We start from the raw sequence: 15,978 nt of genomic DNA, 5'->3' as shown, positions 1-15,978 counted from the left end.
GTGCCAGGAAGAATTAAGGCATTTATGAAGGCAAAAGAGGGTCAAACCTGCTACTAACAAGGTTTACATAATAAAGTGTCCAGTGAGTGAATTCATAGTGTGTGTCTTACAGGTAAAGCTATTATTGTGCAAGAGTCTTATTTTGGACACTAGATGGCGCTCTAGTTAATAGTGGGATGTTGTTTTATTTGATGAAATTTAAGGTTTATGGTCAGTAAAACAACTGCAAATGAGAAAAATGTAAGTATTCAACTTGTTGAAAATGTTTTGTTTTTTTATTTAATTTTGATTGATTGGAATTTTCACACTTTTTTTTCTGAATATGAGCATATTTATTACACTTAATTGTAACATAAACATTAATTTGTTAGCAATGTTGCTAGTTAGTTCCCCCCCCCCCCCCCCTCCCCCAAGTGCATCTGTCAAACATCAACCACAAACATCCAGCAGTAGAAGATCATGCAGAACCTGTTTGTCCAACAACAAATCAATATTCATATATTTTTTTAAATGAGGAGACAAAAAGTTTCTTGTTTGTTCTTGTTTTGTGGATTTCTTATAAAGGGAGAAAAAAGCGGCTTTAAAAACAAACGTGAAAAAGCTCCAGTGGGCCACAAGATTTGGATAATTTGTTCAAAGTCCTTGTATTAGAATCACATTCTTTAAGAGAGAGTTTCATTAGTCCGCCACTGAATATCACACTTCAACAATCCCGAAACTCAAAACTAAAGAGCTGAGAGGAACTACAGCGGTTCCTGTGAAAGCGATCACACCGCTGGTCTGGTTCTTGAAGTTTGATCATTTTCTCAAGGCAATCGGCGCATACACCACATGATCCTCCTCTTTATCATCCTGTCAAAAACACAATATATAATAATAAATGTCCTTGAAGTCATTTTACAATATGCAGATATAAAACTAGCCTCAAGTGTGTCACGTCTATAGGCCTGTAAGTGAGAGAGTTTCACTGTTTCCTTCTGTTTGTTTCTTAATGCTTGCAAATTAATACTTGCTATAAAAATGTATTCCAGTACAAATTTCATATTGACAGAATTGTGTTGATTTCACAAAAGCACGTAGAAGATTTGGACTGTGATGTCATCAACTGACAGAAAACACTTCATCAGCGGCTCATTATAAACACTGGAAATATTAATTACCGGTAATGTTGATCTGATGGTAGAATGAGTGTTGTGAGTGTTATGGCATATGTTTCTCACATTGAATGCTGATCTTTATACATATTTAATATGGTGGTGTTTTGTCTGTATAATGATCTATCACACACGGGTGCACTCACTGCTGAAATCATACACAGACATGAATTATTAACCCTCTGATGGTCCTCGGTCATTTCTGACCGAATAATTTTCTGTTTTGAATTTCTAAAAATCACAGCTTCATCAGAAGGTTATGATACTTGGTGACTTTTCTGGGATTAGGTATGTGAATACAAAAAAAAATTGAGTTTTTGATGATCCGAGCATGCTAAGTGGTCGTAAAAAATGACCGACCCATAGGAAATGAATGGGAAATTTACAAAAACACAAAAATTCTCTGAATTTTTGTCTGTACAATCTACAAATCGGACACGATTCTAAAAAAAAGTACACCGTAGTAAAGGGGTGACACTCTACAACATCAAGAGTGCAAAAACTTCACACACACACATACAAACACACGTTTATACACATACACACCATTAAATTCAGATTACAAAAATCTGTTTTGAATTTTTAAAAATCACAGCTTCATCAGAATGTTACGAAACTTGGTGACTTTTCTGGCATTAGGTATGTGAACACACAAAAAAATTGAGTTCATGATCCGAGCATGCTAAGTGGTCGTAAAAAAATTTGTCATGATTTTGGTCTTCGGTCAAAATTACCCCCATAGGAAATGAATGGGAAATTTACAAAAACACAAAAATTCTCTACAAATCAGCCACGATGCAGAAAAAAAGTGCTCAGCTATGAAGGGGTGAAGCTCTAAAACATCAAGAGTGAAAAACATAACATAATTAATAATTATAATTAATATATGTATATATAATTAATATAATAATTATTAAAATTATTAAAATAATAATTAATAAAATGTTATAAACCTTGGCAAAAAGTATTATTTGAGAATTTCTAAAAAAATACATTCAATCCACATCTTAAAAGTAAGTAATTTGGTCCAAAAACAACTAGAATTCACAAACATCTCCATTTAGAGCTATACAGGCATCTAGTGGTAAACCCATGCAATAACATGTTTTATTTAATTTTATGTTTAATAAATTGATAAAAAAAAAAAAAAAAAAAAAATTTTTCTGAAAGCCTAGTCTCTATTTTACCCGAAAATACTGCATAGAAAAAAAAAAAAATAAGAAAAAAAAAAGAAAAAAAAAATATCATTATTTCCAATGGCAAAAAATGGACTATAAATATGACATAAATATTAATAAGTTCAATCAAATTGTCTCAAAATTCTAAATTAAAAAGAATAAATATTATAGAACAAAAATAAATTGCATTGGTTTTTACTGGGATGGAGGAAGTTTCATTTTTAGGTGTCCGGTCATTTATGACCGGGAAGGCCCCCACTGTGACTGCTAAACGAAGACCATCAGTAAACGATCTTACCGATTTCTGTGCTTTTCTTTTGTAGAACTTTGGTTCGGCGTAAGTGATTTCTTCTTCATGAGTCTCAACTGTTTAAACGATAAGATATAATATAATAAACAGGTGGATTGATACAACAAAATGTTATTACCTATATCTGTTTTTTTTACATAATAAATCTTATTAGGACCGTCAAAGTTAAAGTGTTAAAGCTCACATTGCTGCATTACATTAACAAATTGATTGGATTTGTCTTTCACTCACTCACGGGTCACTAGCAGGGTCACGTTTGAACATTCATTCAGAAAGACCTTCTTTGCAGATAATTCAAACCCAGAAAATGTTCAATTAAAGTAATTAAAAAATGTTCTATGTTGAAATTAAATATTAATAGAAGCTGAAATCCCCAGCATCACCATAGATAACTGCTAACATGTTACCCTGTGTGAGCAAAGTCAGTAAGTTTTAGTCCAATGTGGAAACATATGGGTCATAATTACCACAACACAACATGAGGGTTAAAAGAAACGACACTATTAAAGAATATTATTATTTGATATAACATTTATATAAAAAATAATTTTACAAATTCAATAGCGTTTATAATTAGCACTTGCCTTCTTGATCAGTTTTTCTAAATTTCTTGCAGATGCAGAAGATCCCAACGACTGCAGAAACAATGATCAGAGATCCAGCGGCAGCAGCAGAGATCAGCACTATTGTAGACACTGAGAGAAACAGTTATTAGTGTCAGCTAGTGATAAGAGAACTTCACAGTTAGTAGTATTTTGATGCTTTACATTTAAATTCATTTTAAAGTTTCTAGTTTATTCCATTCTAGTGTGGGTTACAGTAAAAATCTAATTGTATATGTTTCATTTCAGGCTGAAAAGGTGGTGATGTTGTATATATATGTATATAAATATGATAAACAATCTGAGGTATGCCGACTGTTACGATCACCAGCTGGAGTGCCCAGGATATCCACCAGAGGGCTCTCCTCTCCAGACCAGTGTCATTCCACCATGGACTACATTTCCCAGAATCCTTTGCCCAGACTCATTATCCCTGATTATTACATGGCTTGGTTGAATTCTAATGTAGAATGCGGTGTGTTATTTCTTGATAACAGACCGCTGCTAAGGATAACACACCGTTGCCATGAAAAACAGAGCGTTGCTATGGACGCAGGATTCTAACCGTAGAGACGGAACGGACTATTTCCTTTAGCGGAAGCAATACAATCATTTTTAAATCAATAAACTCCTTTTTAAATCAATATTTTGTGTCAAATTATTGATTTATTTGGTAGGTAGCCATGTAATAAGCAGGTTAATGTAGAGCGAGGCGGTTGTTATAGTGAAAACAACTCCTTCAGGCTGATTCAAGCTCCGCTTCGTGTCGGGGTCCCGATCAGCCTGTCGGGGTTGTATTCGCTATAACAACCGCCTCGCTCTACATTATCCCTTTCATAGTTTCAGCTGTTTCTCATTTACTCTTGTTAACTCTGTCTATAAATACTTGGTTTACTCAGGGTGCTTTCACACTGGCAGTTTAGTTCGGAACAGGGCACGATTCGCATGAAAAATTGCTAATGTGAACACTGTCATGCGGACCCGAGTGCACACTGGGGTGTCGAACCCGAGACTACCTGGAGGAGGTGGTCTGAGTTTGGTTGCTCTCGAACCGTGCCGCGGTTTGCATGAATGTGAAAGCAACACGGAGGTAGCATTACATGCGTAGCACGTAAAATTAGGGCAATTCATGGAAATCAACTTTCTCCTCAAAAGAGTCCATTTGCAAGCAGCAGAAAGCCACCTTATGCAACACACAGTAAACCAGTGTAGTTCACTCAACTGCGCATAATAGGACCGAATTAATAAAAACACAATATATTGACCCACGCACTCTCTGATTTCTGCCATGACTTAAGATGCAAGCAAACGCACCAGGGTTTGATAGAGGCGCCAGGAAACAATCGCGCTCGGACCGCAGCAAAAGAGCCGAGTGTGAAAGCATCAGTCACTCTTTGCAAATGTAGCAGGTTGATTGATTGCAGCTGTGTCAATCACACTCTCTGGACCAATCAGGACGTAACTGCATGCTATATGGGCAGAGGGTGAGCCCTCGTGTCACTCTATGTTGTTGTCGTCAGAGGCGCACTTTCGCTGTGGGTCCTCTCGCGTTCGTGGTGCAGTCGCGGTTATTGGACAGGTAATACAGCGTGGCTAACTTTCTCATTGCCTAGAGACCGTGTTAGTGTTGCAATTGGCATTGCAGTGTGCGATTGTCTTTTGCAGTGTTTCTCCTGTCTCAAACCCGATCTTTCCTGTAACGGAACCGGGTTGCGTTGTGCTGCTGGTAGGTTGAATCTGCTTCCTTTTTTTTTTTATATTTGCGTGACTGAGTGTAATGGGCCGTTTTATTGTAGGCTTCGTGTAGCTGTACTAACGACACGGTCGGTCTATAGATGTGAAGCTCCCTGACAGGTATGTTTGTATGCCTGTCGGTATTGCATGTATATGTTTGTTCATGTATCGTCATTGAATGTGATTTGTTTATATACGTCAGGACCGTGAAGCGCTTGCTGGCGCCGGTGTCTATATGAGTTTCTCCCTTCCTGCCACGCTGCTGTTTTGTCTCTACGGATTGCTGTTTCAACTGATTTCTGCTTAACTATGGACCATTGAAAGCTATACGAGCTCACTCTGGGTTCTGAACGCACCTATGCACTTTACAGCGAGGGATTTGTCGCGCACAACATTTTACTAGTATCTCAGTGACTGACACAGACGATAACTGTGCCATTCTGTGGCTCGCCTGTGTTTATTAGTGTGTGTGTGTGGCTTTTGTTGTTTGATAAATACTTTTGATTAGTTTATATATATTTTTTTGGTTTAAGTGTCTATAAAGAAGATTTTCCTTTTTTTGTGTGTTTTCATCGATTGATGGTTTGTTTATTTTTCTGTCTTGACAAATACTTTTGATTAGTTTATATATTCTTTGGATTAAGTATTTGTAAAGAAGATTTTCTTTTTGTGTTTTCATTGATTTACGGTTTATTGGTTATTTTTCTGTCTTTAACCCTTTAGGCGCCAGAGGTTTTTTCCTAAAACGTTCGATTTTGACATCTTAATTTCAAAAGTCTATATCTTAAAAGTGATAAAAGATAGAGACTTTCTGTAAATTAGAGAAATATTAAGGATGACCCAAAGTTTATGTAGGGATTACATTTTCCCATCTAATTTGCATATTATGACGTCATATGGTGGCGGTCATCTTGGATTATAGAATTTTTATGGTTTTTGTTGATGTTTATTTGGTTGTTTTTTTTGTGTTTTAGCTGACAAAGACGCACACATCACAAGGACATGAACACACAAAAAAGAACACATATTGTACACTACTAAATGGTCAGGGAAATAGATAGTAAATCAACAGTGTAATAAATGGCAGACAAAAACAATTGTTGCAGGGCTTTTTCTGTAGAGATAATGACTCCCTATTCATCCAGGTGACATTTCTTGTAGTGTTTCATGGTGTGGTCTTGCGATAGACTATGCATAATAGCCCCTCTGCCCCGTGTCACATCACCTCTTCTCCTGCTACGAGCAGCAGCGCGGGCGCGGCCAGATCTGCCTCGCGCGTGCGCTGAGTGTGCACAGCTCGGACTACTGTCATTGTCATTGCGACTCCCCACCCTGCCTCCACGTTGCCCCCTAACTGTCCTATGAATACTTCGACCTCGTCTAACATACCCAGTGGCATTAGACAAAGTCTCCAACACAATACTGTCGCCGCGATTGCGGGGAGGCACACGGTCACCATGGCTAGCGCGGTAAAAATCTCCCGCGGCCGCCTCGTTCCCCACAACACTAACACGCCTGCTAACTTCGCGATGAACACTCCGACCCCGGGAAACATTGTTCCCACCACTGACATTGGGCAAAGGACCATCTAACGTTATATTGGGCAAAGGATTCACCGTTTGTGCTTGGTGTAGGGCTATACTTTCACTTTCAGAGTCACCGTCATTTTCTGAAGGCAGATAACGTTATTCCCCTTCAGAATCAGGGTCCGCGAATAGAAGACCCAACACTTCATTGCGGGTAAGCTTTATTGATGCCATTAGATAATAATAATAATAATAATCTAATGCAAATACTCGCTGACGTTGACAATATTGCTCTGATAAAATGGCTCACTCGCACACTAGCTCCGCTTTTGTTCGCACTGATTCAATGCGCTCTAGCTCGAATATTTTGTATAGAAGCATGACTTTTTTTTGAGTCGGGGATGAAGTATGACATGTCTGCCAACTAGTGGAGGGGAGGTCGAACGAAATTTGACACCCTATTTGACTAAATCAGCCGTTTTATTCAGTGCCGCATCTTGTCGAGTAAACTCGACCGTGGCGCCCAGAGGGTTAACTGAATGTTCTTCTTTTAGTGCTGAGTGCCGGAAGTGGTGGTATCGGTGTCCTCGGTGGTGGTGTCTCCTCCTGTGTGCTGTGTTTTCCCTTTTTTGGTGTGTTTTGGAGTTTGGTTATTTTATTGTGTGTATATGTGTGATCAGGGAATCCTTAACCCCTGAGATCCCACAACTTTGACCCGGTTTCCTCCACTGGTAAGGCCTCAGCACTCCCATTTTCTTTATTTTTTTCTTTATTTCTTGTGAATGATACTTTATATTTGATTTTAATGGTACAAATAAAATTGTTTTACTGGAACTACGTCTCTGGCTTCGTGCATGAATCGAACCTGTGTGCTTTCTGGAAATATTATGTTTACTTGAGTCATCAAACTAGTCTAATTCTATTTCCCGGGGCGAAACTCCCCGGGTGGCGTAGTCGGTGTCTTCATTAAAATTTAAGACCTTGAATAGGTAGAAAAGTCGTACTCGCCACAATCTGGCGCAGTCGGCAGGATTTTCATGCATTTTTGGAAAGCCATTGACGTTTGTTCTTGTATTCCTGTTTGTGTAATTATTTGTACAGTGGATTATTGTGTTTAATCTTGTTTTCTTTTGGTGTTTAGAGACAAAACAGCAGCTGGCTTCACTCGTTTTGCGGCGTGTGACGAACTGTGGTTATCCTTTGCGGCTCCATTGTACCAGTGGGGTTTAAGTTATGGGTGAGGAGCTACAGGAGTTGAGGGAGCTAGTCATCCAGTTAAGATCGGATAATGAGAGGATGCGTCTGGAGCAGAATGTTAATGCTGCTGGCCCTAGCGCTGCGGCCCCTCCTATACCTACGGTTAATGTCCCTGTTACTGAGCGACTGATTGTTGTACCTCGAGATCGAAAGTGTCCCACGTTTCGGGGTAGGTCAGGTATAGGGCTTACAGAGTGGCTTGACGAGGTTCAGGCATGTATGAGGGCACGTTACCTGTCTGTTTCCGATCAGGCCTTTTTTTTGTTCGACCATTTGGAGGGTGAAGCGCGTGAAGAGATAAAGCATCGACCCAGTATAGAGCGAGGTGACCCGGCTAAAATTATAGCGGCATTGCAAGAATTGTATGGTTGTTATGAGTCCTATGTGGCCCTTCAGGAGGCATTCTTTTCTAGACGGCAGCAGGAAGGAGAAACACTGCAAGAGTTTTCGCTTGCCCTGATGAGTCTTATGGCATCCGTAAAGCAGAACGCCCCGAGTGGCGTGCCAAATTCCGAAGTACTTCTGCGCGATCAGTTTGTGGAACACGTACTTGAGGGTGCTCTTCGCCGTGAGTTAAAACAGTTGGTGCGGCGGAAGCCCACTGCGGCTCTGCTCGAGGTTAGGAGCGAGGCTATTCGTTGGGAGCGCGAGGGGTCGCCTGGACTTGCTCGCGGCCGAAGTAATTCTGTCCCCTCTGCCTTGGGCATGCAGTTCGGAGTCCAGGGTGGTCCTCAGGGCTTGGGTACCACCATTCAGGCGTCTGAGTTGAGTGAGATGAGAGAAATGTTGAAGTTACAGCAAGAGCAGTTAAACCAGCTTACTCAAAGTATTTCTCTCTCACAGAATTCCCAGCCACGCAACCGGCCATTTTATAAAGGCCCTGTAATATGTCGGCGCTGTCAGCAACCGGGTCACTTTGCCAGGGAGTGCGAGGGGATACGTGCTCCACCTAACACTTCGTCTGTTTTGCCCGCCTCCCAACCGCCTGGTAGGCAGTTGCGTTATTTTCCGTCTTCGGAAAACTAGCGCCCGCTGAATTGCAGAGTCACAATTCGGGGGGGGCAGTCATTGGCTCGGAAGTTATTCCAAGTGTTTTGGAAAGAGGGCCTATGTTGATTTCCTCTTGTCCACATTTGAACGTGATGATGGGAGGGGTTGACGTCCCTTGCTTGGTGGACACTGGATCCATGGTGTCTACCGTTACAGAGAGCTTTTTCCTTCAGCATTTTGAGCCGTGGGGTGGAGAGAGACTTCAGTCGTGTCACTGGCTGCAGCTCAGAGCAGCCAATGGGTTGGCCATCCCTTATATCGGCTACCTGGAGTTGGATGTTAAACTTTGTAGTAAGTTAATGACAAGGTGCGGGGTGCTGGTGGTTAAAGACCCCGCCGGTGATATGCCACTCCATGTCCCTGGTGTGATGGGAATGAATATCATCCGCAGGTGCTACAGAGAGCTGTTCGGCCAGTATGGGTTGGCCTTGTTCAACTTACCCTCGGTATCTGGGGCTCCGGAGCCTGTGGTGAAGGCATTGCAGCGATGTCACCAGGCCAGTGAGCAGGCCCCTCGGGATGTTCCAGGTAGGGTGAAGGTTCGAGGTAGTAAGTCCTGCCGCATCCCTGGTGGCACAATGAAGATCATCGCTGCGACCTGTTCAGAGGAGTACTCTGGTCATCCGGTACTGTTCGAACCCCTGGACTTCGGTTTACCGGCTGGACTGTTGGCCTCCCCAGCCCTGGTTCAGGTGGCTGGAGGTACTGCCTACATCCCTATTGTGAATGTTGGGGCCATCGATGTGATGCTGTACCCGCGCACTGTGGTGGGTACCCTGGATAAGGTTCGTGTGGTCAGCTTGCCTACTGGGGTCACCGAGGTGCCATCTGTGGTTGCCACAGTGAGGTCTCAAGCTGTTTCTTCCGGGGTAAAAGACCAGATCGAGATCATGGACTTGTCCTCATTACCCGCGGAAGAGCAGGGCCGGGTGCGGTCCTTTTTACAGGAATATATCCCTGTCTTTGCTACTCATGATGGTGACTTGGGCTGTACAGATCTGATTGCTCATGACATCCCGCTTTTGGACGAAACTCCTGTTCGGCAACGCCATAGGCGTATCCCTCCTTCGGAGTATGAGTTGGTTAAAGATCACATCAACCAACTTTTGGAGACACAGGTAATTCGGGAGAGCAGTAGTCCCTATGCTAGTCCCATTGTGTTAGTGAAGAAAAAGGATGGAAGCATGCGTATGTGCGTTGATTACAGACAACTCAATAACAAAACGAGAAAGGATGCTTTTCCTCTTCCGCGCATCGATGAGTCCCTGGATGCTTTGACGGGTGCCCGCTGGTTTTCGACTTTGGATTTGGCCAGCGGCTATAATCAGGTCCCTGTGTCTGAGGCTGATCGACCCAAGACGGCATTCTGTACTCCATTTGGTCTTTTCGAATGGAATCGAATGCCGTTTGGGCTGTGCAATGCTCCAAGTACTTTCCAGAGGCTGATGCAACGTATATTTGGTGACCAACAGTGCCAATCGTTGCTCTTGTATCTTGACGACATTGTGGTTTTCTCGTCCACGGTTGAACAGCATCTGGAGAGGTTGGAGGTAGTGCTGGGAAGGCTTCAGCAACAGGGCCTGAAGGCCAAGCTCAGCAAATGTGCATTCTTCCAACAGAAAGTGCGCTACTTGGGCCATGTCATTTCGGACAAAGGCGTCTCCACAGACCCCAGTAAGGTGCAGGTGGTGGCAAATTGGCCACCCCCTACCACTATCCCAGAGTTGCGGTCGTTCCTCGGTTTTGCTAGTTATTACCGCCGTTTTGTAGAGGGATTCGCCAAGCTGGCGGCCCCTCTGCATAGGCTGGTAGCTCAACTAGGGGGCACCAAGTTGAAGAGAAGAGCAGAACTGTCTGTGGGAGGACATTGGACGGAGCAATGCCAGTGCAATTTTGAGGCCCTTAAGATCAAACTTGTAACGGCACCAGTGCTTGCTTACGCCGATTTCTCATTGCCATTTATTCTTGAGGTTGATGCAAGTTATGGGGGACTTGGGGCAGTGCTCTCCCAGGAGCAGTTGGGCAAGGTTAGACCGGTGGCTTATGCCAGCCGAGGTCTGAGGCCCACTGAGCGCAACATGCAAAACCACAGCTCCATGAAGCTGGAGTTTTTGGCGCTCAAGTGGGCCATGACCGAGAAATTCAGGGAGTATCTGCTGGATCATAAATGCGTTGTCTTTACGGACAACAATCCCCTTAGCCATTTGTCCTCTGCGAAGCTTGGGGCTACCGAGCAACGCTGGGCAGCGCAGCTGGCCTCCTTCGATTTTGAAATCAAATATCGATCGGGGAGGAGTAATAGAAATGCAGATGCCCTGTCCCGTCAACATCCTTTTGGTAGACAGGACCTAGAGACTATGGTTCCTGGTATGTTACTCCCAGACCCTTTACAGCATGTCCCAGTTGAAGCAGTTCAAGCTGCTGTTGTTTCCTTGCCAGAATACACTCTGTTAGATCTTAGTGGCCTACAACAGGCAGACCCAGTCATTAAAGAGGCCCTGGTCTTCTGGCAGAAAGGATGTCGTCCCAATGGTGAGGAGCGGAAGGCGGTTTCACAACCTGCCTTGGTATTACTCCGCCAGTGGGACCGCTTGATGGAAAAGGACGGGGTCTTATATCGTCAGACCTTCCGCCCTGATGGCCTTGAGGTAGTGTTCCAGTTAATTCTGCCAGCTTCCTTAACCCTCTGGGGACCAAGCTGTTTTTGGGGCCCTTGAGATGTTCTGACATGCTCTGACATTTGTGCTTTTTTCAGTTATTTATAAACATGTTAATGGCAAAGGTGTAAATTCACTCTATATAGCACAAACAGGCCTACCATAATATGCGAGCAACATGTATGTAGATGTTTGTATTTTTAAGAGAATAATGTTTATGCGTGGTTATTTAAAAAAATAAAAATGAAAGTTGCTGAAATAAGACCACAAAACTCATACAAAATATGTGCCCACAAGACTTTTGACTAATGGATGTTTTCTCTTGGAGTTCTAGCTTCAAAATTATGTGAAAATAGTCTTGCTTTATCGTTCACAAAAAAAAAATACATTGATTTAAATGGTGTAAAACAGGTTTTGCTTGGAAAGCCAATATGCGAGGGGGAGGAGTAGTTTACACCTTAGATTACCCAGTCCCACCCACTCTGCATAATGACTCTGCATAATTAGCCATTCATTCAGGTGTGACACTGACTGAGCCACAATGCAAGGACAAAATAGCCTATATATTTAGAAGAAGACTTATATTGACCATTTAAGATTTTGCTTACATCTATCTTGTAAATATGTTTAGCTATTTTATTAAAAAGGTTACAATTACAACAATAATTACAATTTCAGCAATATTTCTGCAAAAAAAGTACTCTTTGTTTGTAAAAAAAAAAAAAAAAAGATTATAGGCCTACATTTTATCATATGTATTCATTAGTTTGAATATAGCCAACATTGGAACATCTTAGTCTATGACTTTATTTTTGACAAAATAGTATTTTATATATATGAGCAGAAAAGCTTATTTGATGTGACAGTATATTCTACAGTAAAAACTGTACCCAAATCTAGTCAACAAAATGTTGTCTTTCATACTTCGCCTGACTGTAACGCAGTAACTGTAACTGTAAAAGCAGTTTATTCTTTCACACACAGACGCGCGATTCATATTTAGGCTAAACAGTTGTTACATTCCGGCTCAAGGAAGTAACAAGATAAAGGGATCAGAGTCCAAAAATGAAGTAGACAAAATATTTATTTACGTCTAGGGATTACATAATGAAGAAAATAGATGTTCAACAGAAAATAAGCAAACAATAAAGAGAAAAACAATATGAAGGTCCAGCTCCTGAGCACAAATGCAGGATAGGGGTCAGCACTCCCTCCCACAAAGGACAGCCATCTTAAATACTGCTTTCCAAATTCAACACAGGTGTGGATCCTTAACTGGCAACCTATAGAAAGAGAGAACACAACAGAACAAACCCAAAACAAAACTGAGCCGTAACACCTCCCCCCTTAAAAAGGGAGAGATTCTCATTAGAAACTCTACCTTATACAAGTTCCAACCCCAAAACATACATACAAAAAGAACAACCTTACCAGGGTTAGGGTGAAGTTAATATCGATCATTAACCATTACAACTTCCCCAAACTCTACCCATCTCTTAGTTTCAAAACCAGCAATCTCCCGGCGCCTGGAAAAAGCAAAATTAAGGAGTTGAAGACCGATAAAAGGGAAGAGAAGAGAAGTATTAATAGTCAAGAAACTTTATTCTCCACCACATGGGGCACGGGACAAAGCGTCAGCTAAAACATTATCTACGCCTTTCACATGACGGATCTCCAAAGCATAAGGCTGTAAGAAAAGAGACCACCTAATAAGACGCTGATTCGGATTCTGCAGAGAGTGAAGAAACGTAAGGGGGTTATGGTCTGTGTACACCACGGTTGGCATAGTCCCACAAGACAAATACACCTCAAAATGCTGCAGGGACCAGATCAACGCTAACGCCTCCTTCTCAATGGTAGAATAATTGGTCTGATACGAATTGAATTTTCGTGAGAAATAGCTGACAGGGCGATTTATACCACTCTCATCAGCCTGCAGCAGAACAGCTCCCGCTCCAACCTGACTAGCATCCACCTGAAGTTTGAATGGTTTATCAAGTCGAGGAGCCGTCAGGACAGGGGACGATGTGAGCAATCGTTTAACATTCTCAAAGGCGCTTTCACATTTTGGAGTCCACACAAATTTAGCCTTTGCTTGCAACAAGTCTGTAAGCGGGGCAACAACAGAAGAAAAGTTTGGACAAAAACTTCTATAATACCCAGCCATTCCTAAAAATCTCATCAATTCACGTTTAGTCTGAGGGCTAGGAAATTTGTCAATCGCTATGACTTTAGCACGTACAGGCCGCACTTTGCCCATTCCGACAACCTTGCCCAGATAAGTCACAGTTGCCCTGGCAAACTCACACTTTGCCAGGTTGACTGTGAGTTTGGCTTCAGACAAACGCTCAAACAGCGCACGAATTCGGATAAGGTGTTGATCCCATGTGTCACTATAGACAACAATGTCATCCAGGTATACGGCACAACCCTCTAAACCAGCTGTCACTCTATTCATTAAACGCTGAAATGTAGCTGGGGCATTTCTGAGACCAAAGCTCATTACGGTGTAAGAATATAACCCAAATGGTGTAATGAAAGAGGAAATTTCCTGTGCTCGGGCGGTCAAGGGCACTTGCCAGTATCCTTTGAGCAAATCAAATTTACTGACATAGTTAGCTGATCCAACTTGGTCAACGCAGTCTTCCATCCTAGGCAATGGATATGAGTCAGGTCTAGTTAGGATATTTACTCGTCTATAATCTGTGCAAAAACGCTGAGTGCCGTCTGATTTTCCCACTAACAAACAAGGTGAAGCCCAATCTGAAAAGGAAGGCTTTGCTATGTTGTTTTCAAGCATGTAATTGACTTCAGCCTCCAATTTCTGACGTTTGTCAAATGATACACGATAAAATCGTTGTCGGACAGGTTTAACATCGCCTACATCAATATCGTGTTTAATCAAGTGTGTACGAGAAGGAGTATCTGAAAAAAGAACAGAAAATTCAGTCAGCATAGAATTTAACTCAGAACGTTGTTTGCAAGATAAATGTTTTACCCATCCTTCTAAATTAGCCAAGGTTTCAGAGTTTTTTAGGCGAGGTTGTAAAATGACATCATCAGGTGATTTCACATCCTGTTGCACATCACCTATTTGACTCAAACTAGCTAACGCAACTGAGGAAGGAATGACTTCAGGAGCAGCATTACGAGAATAAAAGGGCTTTAACAAATTCACATGGCACAACTGGGTATGTTTCCTGCGCTCAGGGGTAGAAAGAATATAATTTTGATCAGACACTTTTCGAAGCACAGTGTAAGGTCCTAAAAACTTCGCAGCAAAAGGAGAATCTGGTAAAGGAAATAAGGCTAACACCTGATCTCCTGGACTAAACATGCGAACCTCAGACTTGCGATCAAACCAGCCTTTCATCTTTTCCTGAGTTTTTTCCAACTTTTCTTTTGCCAATTCCCCAGCCAAAACTAAACGTCGACGAAAACCCTGTATATACTGAATCAGACTCTGTGGTGGCTCCTCCGGTAAAGCAGCATTACTCAGTACCGCCAAGGGTCCCCGTACACAATGTCCAAAGACTAACTGATTGGGACTAAATCCCAAACTCTCCTGTATAACCTCACGTGTGGCCAACAACAACCAAGGTAGACCTTCCTCCCAATCACCTTTTAACTCAGTGCAATATGCCCTCAACAAAGATTTTAACGTCTGGTGAAAACGTTCTAGGGCACCCTGACTTTCCGCATGGTACGCACTGGATTTGTTGTGTCTAATGCCAAGCTGCCGTAGAACCTCTTGAAACATGTTAGATGTAAAGTTTGTCCCCTGATCACTCTGAACAACTTTTGGAATTCCAAAAATAGAAATGAACTGGGACAAGGCTTTTACAACTGATCGTGTGGTGATTGAACGCAAAGGAAATGCAGCAGGATATCGAGTGCTCTGACACATCACTGTCAATAAGTAAACGCTACCAGACTTTGAAGGTGGTAAAGGCCCGACACAATCCACCAGAAGATGCTGAAAAGGCTGTTCCATAACAGGTATGGGATACAAAGGCACAGGTTTTATGGTCTGGTTTGGTTTTCCAGTCAACTGACAGATCGAACAAGTCTTAATATACTGCCTTACATCACTCTTAATACGAGGCCAGTAAAAATACTGCAGCAAATGTTGGTAGGACGAGCCCCCAATTGTTACATTCCGGCTCAAGGAAGTAACAAGATAAAGGGATCAGAGTCCAAAAATGAAGTAGACAAAATATTTATTTACGTCTAGGGATTACATAATGAAGAAAATAGATGTTCAACAGAAAATAAGCAAACAATAAAGAGAAAAACAATATGAAGGTCCAGCTCCTGAGCACAAATGCAGGATAGGGGTCAGCACTCCCTCCCACAAAGGACAGCCATCTTAAATACTGCTTTCCAAATTCAACACAGGTGTGGATCCTTAACTGGCAACCTATAGAAAGAGAGAACACAACAGAACAAACCCAAAACAAAACTGAGCCGTAACACAGTCTTTACAAATATGTACCCTTCATTCATCTCA

General features: G+C 42.0%; 1 protein-coding gene and 1 long non-coding RNA gene across 2 annotated transcripts in view; one reads left to right on the top strand and one right to left on the bottom strand.

Annotated features, from left to right (window-relative positions):
- Positions 1-418: 418 nt before the first annotated feature.
- The window catches only part of LOC309476005 (uncharacterized protein), a 220,006-nt gene continuing 204,446 nt past the window's right edge, over positions 419-15,978 (bottom strand). Inside the window, exons 8-10 of the mRNA XM_082139079.1 lie at positions 3,227-3,337; positions 2,631-2,698; positions 419-852 (exon numbers count right to left, since the gene is read on the bottom strand). Coding sequence (XP_081995205.1) covers positions 799-852; positions 2,631-2,698; positions 3,227-3,337 — 233 coding nt within the window. The 3' untranslated portion in view covers positions 419-798. The remainder of the gene's footprint in view (positions 853-2,630; positions 2,699-3,226; positions 3,338-15,978) is intronic.
- LOC309474988 lies at positions 4,642-5,596 on the top strand. Its single transcript, XR_014197459.1, has 3 exons — positions 4,642-4,970; positions 5,041-5,098; positions 5,181-5,596. It is a non-coding gene; the product is annotated as an uncharacterized lncRNA (long non-coding RNA).

The sequence above is a fragment of the Leuciscus leuciscus genome, assembly GCF_965113295.1.
Source record: "Leuciscus leuciscus genome assembly, chromosome: 15".
Taxonomy (NCBI): Eukaryota; Metazoa; Chordata; class Actinopteri; order Cypriniformes; family Leuciscidae; genus Leuciscus; species Leuciscus leuciscus.
The sequence above is the reverse complement of the archived record's forward strand: the minus strand, read 5'-3'. Positions and strand labels throughout refer to the sequence as shown.